Source organism: Oncorhynchus mykiss, chromosome 2 (genome assembly GCF_057628025.1).
Source record: "Oncorhynchus mykiss isolate SJ-2025 chromosome 2, ASM5762802v1, whole genome shotgun sequence".
In the NCBI taxonomy this organism is placed as follows: domain Eukaryota; kingdom Metazoa; phylum Chordata; class Actinopteri; order Salmoniformes; family Salmonidae; genus Oncorhynchus; species Oncorhynchus mykiss.
This window is the reverse complement of record NC_143023.1, coordinates 12,099,931-12,109,998: the sequence shown is the minus strand read 5'-3', so window position 1 is coordinate 12,109,998 and position 10,068 is coordinate 12,099,931. Positions and strand designations below refer to the sequence as shown.

At 41.5% G+C, this 10,068-nt stretch overlaps 1 protein-coding gene across 7 annotated transcripts; it reads left to right on the top strand.

Annotated features, from left to right (window-relative positions):
• Positions 1–2,023: 2,023 nt before the first annotated feature.
• LOC110507534 (T-cell activation inhibitor, mitochondrial) lies at positions 2,024–7,992 on the top strand. 7 transcript variants are annotated; one of them, XR_016484121.1, is made up of 11 exons: positions 2,024–2,172; positions 2,648–2,752; positions 3,118–3,250; positions 3,640–3,790; positions 4,029–4,293; positions 4,580–4,702; positions 5,094–5,191; positions 5,357–5,448; positions 5,549–5,781; positions 6,989–7,236; positions 7,373–7,992. XR_016484121.1 is itself a non-coding variant. In XM_036938293.2 (11 exons), the coding sequence occupies exons 2-11, from the start codon at positions 2,718–2,720 to the stop codon at positions 7,596–7,598; spliced, it is 1,488 nt and encodes a 495-aa protein (XP_036794188.2). In that variant the 5' UTR covers positions 2,024–2,172; positions 2,648–2,717; the 3' UTR covers positions 7,599–7,992. The 7 variants fall into 7 exon arrangements, 4 of the variants coding, with proteins under 4 accessions (XP_036794188.2, XP_090045088.1, XP_036794191.2 ...); XR_016484128.1 differs by having other exon boundaries at positions 6,989–7,288; XM_036938293.2 differs by having other exon boundaries at positions 7,105–7,236.
• Positions 7,993–10,068: the final 2,076 nt, after the last annotated feature.

Here is a 10,068-nt window from a genome sequence, read left to right as displayed (position 1 = left end):
AGGCAAAGGGTGTCTATTAGAAGAATCTCAAATCTCAAATATTTTTTGATATGTTTAACACTTTTTTGTTTACTATGATTCCATATGTGTTATTTCATAGTGTTGATGTCTTCACAATTATTCTACATTGTAGAAAATAGCAAAGATTAAGAAAACCCTTGAATGAGTAGGTGTTCTAGAACTTTTGATCGGTAGTGTATGTGTTTGGTACATGTGGAAACACCCTGTACATAGTGTGTTGTGGTGAATTACACATTACTAATGTAGGAGGTATGCATCCTATGGCCTGATTTGAGAAATGTATCTCTATGAAGGATACACTGTATTGTCAAATGTGTAATGAGGTAGAAAACACGCTACTCTTAGAATATATTTTATGCAATTTAATACTGTATAAAAATGTATGTTGAAATGTAAAATAGATTCTATTTTGAACATTACATTTTATATTGTTGCATTTGGGTATATCAAAATATATTTTTGCTAATGTCTTAATACACTATAATACTTAGCAAACCAAATAGATTTATTTTACAAGCACTTGACCACAAATGTAATCCATTGATATTCACAGCACAGGAGGTTGGTGGCACCTTAATTGGGGAGAAAGGGCTTGTGGTAAGGACCAGTGGTGTAAAGTACTTAAGTAAAAATACTTTAAAGTACTACTTAAGTAGTTTTTTGGGGGTATCTGTACTTTACTTTACTATTTGTATATTTGACAACTTTTACCTTTACTTCACTACATTCCTAAAGAAAATAAGGTACTTTTTACTCCATAATTTTTCTTAGCACCCAAAAGTACTCATTACATTTTGACAGGAAAATGGTCCTATTCACACACTTATCAAGTGAACATCCCTGGTCATCCCTACTGCCTCTGATCTGGCAGGCTCACTAAACACAAATGCTTCATTTGTAAATGATGTCTGAGTGTTGGAGTGTGCCCCTGGCTATCTGTCAATAGAAAATAAAAATAAACATCTGGTTTGCTTAATATAATTAAGTTGGAATGAGTTATACTTTTACTTTTGATACTTAAGTACATTTTAGCAATTCCATTTACTTAAGTATATTTAAAACCAAATATTTTTAGTCTTTTCTCAAGTAGTATTTTACTGGGTGAATTTTACTTGAGTCATTTTCTATTTTCTATTAAGGTATGTTTACGTTTGCTTAAGTATGACAATTGAGTACTTTTTCTACCATTGGTAAGGACTGGAGTGGAATCACTGGAATGGTATCAAACTCATGGTTTCCAGGTGTTTGATGCCATTCCATTTGCTTCGTTCTGGCCATTATTATGAGCTGTCCTCCCCCCAGCAGCCTCCTGTAAATCCCAGGTATGATGAAGCACTAAAAGGGTTTGCTGCAGATGGACAACCTGGACTGGAGGGAAAATGTGACGTTTGAGAAACAAGCCAAAGAAAGGCAGTAAGGAAGATGTCTTAAAATCATTTTGTGGGTGAAGAAAATGAACATCTATGATCCATCAGAATCTGACGTTGGTTAAAGATCCAATACAGCCGTTTTTATATCATTATCAAATAATGTCTGGGTATTAACCTTGATGTAATAGATTTCCATTAAAATGGTCAAAAAGAAACCAATGTTTCTCAAGCAATATTTTGCTAGGACTTAGTGGTCTGAGTGGGAAGGGGAAAACCCGAAAACTAGCTGTTATTGGCAGAGGTTTGGAACTGTCTTTGTTATTGGTCTATTAACTAATTTACCACCTGTAGATGTCACCATGGAAAGCTAAAACTTCACCCATGCAAAACCTGCTGATTAAAAGGTCTGGTGGAGATTGTATTTTCAACCAGCAACAATCAGGAAATAACACTGATCACATTTTATCACTCTTTTACGGTGTTAGTTTCATCTGCTGTTGTTGTACAATATCATACAAAATACAGAAAAAACTGAATTTGGACTGCGTTTTGGAAGAGGTGCAATGATCCGCGAGATAATAATTGTAGCTTTCTAACCTGCAGAAGTCACCAGCAGAGGTCATTAAACGTCCATATCAGAGCTATCGATGCTTTAGTATAGTAGTGCGATTGCTTTTGTCTGTCTGATTGCTGTGCATGGACCACTGGCTGACGTTGGACTCAAAATCTATGTAAAAAAATCCCTGCCATACTACCAATTCAGCAATGCAGTCTTTAGAAGGTAATCTGTATTCGTTAATTTTGATAAATTCTGAGCCAAACACTTATCGACATGTGGCTGGTACAGTCTGAATGTGGTTGCTTATTTTCAGCTGACAGCTAGCTTGCAAGGAAGCTAGCTAGGTGGGTAAACTAGCTGAACCTGTTTGTTGTTGTGATTATCTGTTAGTTATAACAAGTCATACAATGTATTACTCAGTTTTGTGCTGGAATAAACTGAAAGAACTTGCAAGCCAGACGATTTGATAGCGTTGTTGTTTGGAGTGTTCTCCAATGTGTCCCCTTGGCCTTGCCTTAGGCTAGTCCTGTGAATGCCAAAGATACTGTAAATAAGACCTATTTTGAGTTTGCACCCACAAACCAAGGCTTAGCTGGCTAGCTACTGCTGTAGTATAAATGCTACAACAATCTTTATTAAGATTTGTCAGTTTGGACCAGTCAGTCAGCTCATAATCTGTAACCTATTTTGTCAACAGGAGAGAATCAACACCTGTGGATGTCACAAGTCATTGATTTGATGGTGTCCAGCTAGAGCTAGCTACAGCTATGTCTGTGGCCTCGCTCCTGCGAAGTGCCATGAGGTAAATAACCCACTATAGTACTTACATTATCATACTTACATCATCACCTGCACACAGAATTGATTTTGTGAAAAGGACCACTGTTGTTAGTGATGTAATGCATAGTTTCCCAAACTTGGTCTTGGGGCACACCTGGGTGCATGTTTTTTTCCCAGGCACTAAATAGCTGATTCAAAAAACCAACTCCTCATCAAGATTTTACCATTTTAATCAGCTGTGTAGTGCTAGGGCAGAAACCAAAACGTGCACTGGGGGGGCTGAGTTTGGGAGACCCTGATGTAATGCACAGCAGGCTCCCTTTGGACTTCATAGTGATCATAGTGACAACCCTTTATCCTCCCTCTCTGGTCCATGTTGTTTTTCAGAGTGGTGAACAGACATGTCGCAGCACATTTGGTCCATCAGAGAGCTCTTTCAGGGGCAGATGCTATCAATGCACTGAGACCTTTCTACTTTGCAGTGCACCCAGACTTCTTTGGCCAGCATCCCAGGGAAAGGGTGAATGATTATGTCCTGTCGTAGTTCAAAAGAGCAATAATGTCCATGTATCATAGAATTATGTCGTAGGGAAATTCCACGGCGACTTAACAATTTCCATTCAACGTTTTCCAAAAACACATTTACCTGAAGAACGGTGTAGATGCAGCATAAACCGTCCTTCTGTTACCAAACTTTGCATCTGCACTATTATTCAAGTAAATGTGTTTTTGTCAAATGTTCAGTGGTATTTGTTCAAAGTCGTCCTTGTGCATAGAGTTGTATGGTTTGTTTAACTTTGCATTCATTGTTTTTTGTTTGACATTTTTAAAGTGAAAAATATGAGCCTCAGAATCATTCTGTTATCGTGGAATTGCCAATCATAACGGTCTTTGTGTAATTCTCTTCAGGAAGTGAATGAAAATTCCCTCAAGAGACTCAATGGTTATTTGGAAAACCTTCAGAAACCGGGGACCCGCTCAGTCCAACCAACAAAGCTCACCTTTTATGTCAGGGAAATAAAGGAGAAGGAAGACATTCAGAAGGACGTCCTTCCTCCTGGTAATGTCCTTTTATCCTGCTTAAAATGTAGACTATACAGTATTGGTGTTTCTTGATCATTTGTTTTTTTCATACCGTTTCCTCTGAGAGAGTGAGTATTATGCATGGATGCATTCCAAATGACACCCTATGCACCCTGATTAAACAGTGCACTATATAGAGAACATGCTGCCATTTGCAATATAGATGTTTTTTTGTGACTGACTATGTTTGTAATACATTTGACCACATTTCCCAGGGTTCCGTTCGGTCAGCTTCACTCTGCAGACCAAGGATGTCCTGACCACCGTAATGGATGTGTTGAAGTCCTGCAGTCTGTCCACAGAGCACATGAAGGGACTGAAGGCCAGCTCAGAGTCACCCAAGAGCCAGCAGCCAGTGGCTGGGCATGGGAACCCTTTCTACAGGCCCATCAAATGGGACAAAAGCTACTACAGCTTCACTGGCTTCAGAGATCCAGAGCAGGAGCTGAAGCAGGCCAAGAAAGTAGAGCCCACACTAAGGTACTGTATAGTGACTACCTAGCCAAAGCAAACGGTAACTTCTTATGTATGTAGAATGACATAGACATTAGCATTGCTTTAGCTTGATCACTTTTTAACTGTCAACTCAAATTCACAGATGCATTCCGAAGACGGGTTTAAATAGAAACAAATGATCTTGCTGTCTTTGTCACTGCCTGTGTACTTGCGTTCCTCTGGTTGGCTCATTCCACTCATGCCTTGAGAGAAGTGACATGCTCTACAAGCGAGCCATTGGTCTGTCTGAAGAGTTGTCTCTCTGCTGCAGCTTGTGGCTGAGAAACCACGAGAAGGAGGCTACGAAGAAGCAGAACGCCAGTGTCCCTCGACGGGAGGAGCTGAAGAGACTCAAGAAGGAATTGTGTCAGAAATTTGCCTTGGAAGATATTAGGTAATCATCAACACTCTGAACAACAGCTGTTCCATTCTAATAGAAGAAGAAACCATTGGTGAGTTTCATTAAGTGCACCAACTCCCATGCAGATAGAAAATGGTGCAGAGATGCATAGTAAAAATCAAAATGTCACATGCGCCGAATACATGACTCTGATGCACAGTGCTGGTCCTATGAAGTAAAGTGCATAGACCCTTCAGCTTCATAGGGTGCATGTTTGAGTGAGTTACTGTTTGACTGGGTTCTACTGGCCTGCGGTACAACAGAAGTAAAGTAACGTATTATCAATGTTCTGGAGACTTTGAGCCTCCTGTTGTTACATCTTGATGGGGATCTCTGCTCTCACTTGAACACCTGATCTGAGGACAATACCTCCTCCCTCCTGCAGGTGGCAGCGCAGCTGGGGAGTGACTCACAGATGCTGTCAGCTCCAGAGTCTGAGCCGTCTCTCCCAGCAGAACCCTGAGGCTGTGCTCAACCTGCGAGGTATACACACCTGGAAGAGAGTCAATAAGGGTCTTTGTCTTAAGAGTGGGCTTCAATTGTTCTATTCTGTTGACATTTTGAAAGATGTCCTGACTGACAGAGAATGATGAGTGAATTAAAATGATGTATGGTAAATTACTTTATGCATTCCTTATTTTCTTTTAGGACACACTATAATATTCACTGACCAATCAGGGATGAATGCCTCGGGTCATGTGATGCTGGGAACAATGGATGTTCATCACCAATGGACAAAAGTATGGCACATGTTACATTTCAGCTGGAAAAGTGACCAGTCTTTTTTATTCTCCTGTTGCTCATGTTCTGTGTTTGTTTGTGTGTGTACATGTGTCCTAGCTGTTTGTGAGTCTCCCAAGCTACCGTAGCCTGCTCCAGCAGACAGAGTGGCTGAAGGAGAGGATCAGCCATGTGTTGGGAGGTATTCAGGTAATTAACATAGAGAGACTGGGACCTGTACAGCCTATAGAGGAACACTGCAGCATCCTCAACACCTTCCATAAGAGACTACTGGCCCGACGCCTAGCCCTGCATCCCAGGAGCCTGCAAGGTCTGGCCATGACCCTGGAGAAGTAAGAGACTCTTCCCTATCCACCCACACCACAGACCATGTACCCGACTGTCTACCAGTGGGCCAAAATACTCTGTTTATGCAGCACATTCCTGTTCAAGGGTGTGATTTTGATGCTACTGTAATACCAGTCTGTAGAATTACACTGAACAAAAATATATAAACGCAACATGCAAACATTTCAATGGTTTTACTGAATTCATATCAGGAAATCAGTCAATTGAAATAAATGTATTAGGCCCTAATATATGGATTTCACATGACTGGGCAGGGGCACAGTCATGGGTGGGCCTGGGAGGGCATAGGCCCACTCACTAGGGAGCCAGGCCCAGCCAATCAGAATTAGTTTTTCCCCACAAAAGGGCTTTATTACAGACAAAAATACTCCACAGTTTCATCAGCTGTCCAGGTGGATGGTGCATGTGAAGATGCCGGATGTGGAGGTCCTGGGCTGGTGTGGTTACACGTGGTCTGCGGTTGTGAGGCCAGTTGGACATACTGCTAAATTCTCTAAAACGACATTAGCGGTTTATGGTAGAGAAATGAACATTAAATTATCTTGCGACACCTCTGGTGGACATTCCTGCAGTCAGCATGCCAATTGCACTCTCCCTCAACTTGAGACATCTGTGGCATTGTGTTGTGACAAAACTGCACATTTGATTGTCCCCAGCACAAGGTGCACTTGTGTAATGATCATGCTGTTTAATCAGTTTCTTGATATGCCACACCTGTCAGGTGGATGGATTGTCTTGGCAAAAGAGAAATGCTCACTAACAGGGATGTAAACAAACAAATGTGTGCCCAACATTTTAGAGAAATACGTTTTTTGTTCATGGAACATTTTCTGGAATCTTATGTCATCTCCTGAAACATGGGGCCAACACTTTGCATGTTGCGTTTACATTTTTGTTCAGTATACATTTAGCTGTGGGACGACTTTTCCTGATGGCCGGGGGGCCGGAACATAGTTATAAATAATTTGGATCCCAAATAGATATAGTATTTGACAAAAGCAGAATAATTTCAAACCTTGATTACATTGGGATAGGATCACATAAGCCTTGCTATTTATGTGTGGGGATACTTGGGAAGAGATTTCTTAAAATAAAATCACTTTGAGATTTTTTTTTGTGTGACTTTAGTATTTTATGTCCAACAACAATTCCAAAACTTTTTTCTTCTTATTATTGATTTATTTTGCTCAGAGAACTTGGAAGGGCCAAATGAAATCACCAGCGGGCTGCCTAGAGGGGAACCTGGTGTAGAGGCATGTGAGAGATTCCCTGACCACTGATGATGTACCTGTGGTGTTTTGTCCCAGTGACCGCTCCAGCCCCAGCCTGCATGAGATGGGTCACTTCGTCATCCCAGCCACCTGTGAGCCCAGCAGACTACAGACTTTCCTCCAGAGCATGGCCTGGGAGGCCCGACAACGAATCAAACACAGGAACCAGTGAGTGTCTGTCAACCTTGTCTTCCTGCCCTCCTACTTCCTACATGTCTGTGTACGTTGTTGTATTGATTATCCCTCGGTCTGTGTGTGGCTAGGCGTGCTCTGTGTGTGACCCTGACCTGTGTCCGTCCCCCAGGTTGCAGAAGGAGGAGGAGGAGGTACTGCTCCACTGCCTGGAGGCTTTGGCCCTGAGGAATCTGTCCAAGGAGCCCAGTGTCAGACACAACCAGATGATCCCCTGCTGCAGGCGGTTGCTGGAGGAACGCTTCCCCCTCATGGAGGGCCTCCGGGTGGAGGTCTCCCACTTCTACTCTGTCATGCAGGACGGGGACTTGTGCATCCCCTGGGACTGGCAGGGCTGAGGGGACAGGGGACATGCTGCAGCACGCCTGGTTGAACCAGACTCAATGCTATGCTCACCATGTCTACCACCAAGCTACACTGCAGCTGCCACACAGAGAAACAAACCGACCGACTCTCACAAGGTCAATCACGTTATCCTTCTACTGGAGAGGACAGATAAACAGACACTCTTTTCACACTATTGTGCTGAACCAGGGCCCGGTTTCCCAAAAGCATCTTAAGGCTGAGTTCATAGTTAGAACCTTCGTAGGAGCATTGTTAAATCTCTGAACTGTTTTCTAAAGCCATCCTTACTAAAGTTGCACTTGAAAACGCTTGTTATTTACCACCTGCCTCAGATCACTCCTAGAACAGCTAGTGTTATTTTTCCCCTTCCACTAAACATAGACTCAAGATGCTTATCTGTCTCTCTGTGACCACCGATAACTTCACAAAGATGTTGACTGCAAATATAGAGTTGCCAATGCCTTTGCAATCGTTAGAAACAACCAAAAGACAAAATGATGCTTAAAATGAAAACCGATATGACTGCATTCAGATATAAATAGCCTACAGTGGCCTATATTTCCATTAGTTTTATTTATCTATTTGGCTACCATCTGTAATTTCTGCCTTTATATATTTCATGATGTGTCAAATCTTGATTTAGTGCATGTATTTATAGGGTAAGCATTACAATAAGTGGCCTCAGTATTTGCAGCCGCACTAGCTGATCTGTCGTCAGTATTGTGGAATAATTTTAAGGTAAGATATTAATGAAGAAAGCTGATCCGATTTCTTTCAATCTTGTCAGTATCGACACACTTAGCGAACGTTCTGTCTGCGTGGCGTTACATCTTCTGCCATTGTAGGAAAGATGCATCGTTAAAACACTCGTAAGCCTAAATTCCATCGCTATCGAGAAGCCAGGCCCAGTACTGTGCTGGCTTGCATACGTTCTTTTCATAATGTCCTTTCCAGCATGTTCCAGTAACTATGGTGGATAGGATGGGTAACCAGACCAGCTCAGCTTGGTTTAGTAGTGTGAATAGGTTTGCTCAGAGCAGGCTGGTGCAACAGAGTTAGTTTGTATTAACCAACCAGAAGGCCTAGTATCTTGAAGTCAGTCAGTGTTCAGGAAGGTGTGCGTGTGAATAAACCAACACAGAGGAATAGTATCAGTATTTTCATTAGGGGTGTATGAGGGAAAACAAGATGTCTGTTAATGTAGTTCAGTGGCACTTTAGATTGATTGTGTTATTTTAATGAACATTTAGTGGAGTATTATTTCCGAGACGATCTACGAAGACAACTATTACACTTATTCAAATCTATTACACTTGACTTTAAACTGTACAGAAACACACTTTGCTATCACAAAAGAAGAGCTAAGAAAATAAATGGCTCGGTATTACGAGCTGTCTCATACGATGACCGGAACGGGAGACGTCATATACTGTTGCAGTGTTTAAACTCTACACTAGATGGTGTGCTCTCTCACTAAACTCAGTATGGGGTTCATTGGTTTTTGTAATGAAATATACATTTCCGAGTGAGATTTGATGTTCTGGTGTTTCTCAGAGTAGGAGTGCGGATTTAGGATCAGTTTGGCCTTTTAGATCACAATAAAAAAAAACATTATTTGGACAGGGGAGACCTGATTCTAGATCAGATGTTTGATACATAGAGCCTCTGGTTAGTGGTCTACTGTAGGTTGATCTTGACTGAAATGGGCACCAGCTATTAGAAGAAGAGCTAAAGTACTGGAAGTGGATCCCACCACATTGATGCAGCTCTCGTGTGATGGGACAGTCAAATGGAATGAAGACTTCATACTGCAAGATCAAGTAATACTAACTGCATCAGTTACCTGACTAGCTAGAATACTGTCGAGACAGCCGGGAACAATAATGATTAATATATGTTTGTTTTTACCTCTTAACTTTAACACAACCAATACCACAGAATAAAGACCTGCTAAAAGGTGGATAATTGATTTAATATAATATAATTTAGAGATGCTAAATGACGAATGTAAAATGTCCATGACTATTGCTGGATTAACACTATTTTCAACATTCTTGTTTGTTTGCCATTGTCCTTCACAAAGTGTGTTGTAACTTGTTGCAGAGCTGACTGACTCCATCCCTAATCAGCTCTGTGCTGAACGGTTGTCAAAAGCCAATTTGATCCAAACACACCCATTCATAAACTCTACATGAACATGTGGATGTCTCTCTCACTCTCCCAGAGTGATAAAAGTGTGTTGAATTAGACGATATGAAGTCCCTCCCTCCTCTGTATACTGAGCCAGAACTGTATAGATAGATAATGTGTTTATTTAAATCAGTGGTCAGAACAGCCTCTTCAAAGAAACAACCGATCCTAGATCCACCATCACCTGTCTGCCTGTCGGTCTGACTGTCCAGCTCCTAGATTCAGGGCCCGTAAAAAGTAGTGCACTAGGGAATAGGGTGCCATTTGGGATGG

Coding starts and splice junctions, on each gene's coding strand:
- LOC110507534 (XM_036938293.2), top strand. CDS start 2,718: ATGTCTGTGGCCTCGCTCCTGCGAAGTGCCATGAG. Junction 3,251..3,639: donor GCCAGCATCCCAGGGAAAGG/GTGAATGATTAT, acceptor AATTCTCTTCAG/GAAGTGAATGAAAATTCCCT. Junction 4,703..5,093: donor TTTGCCTTGGAAGATATTAG/GTAATCATCAAC, acceptor TCCCTCCTGCAG/GTGGCAGCGCAGCTGGGGAG.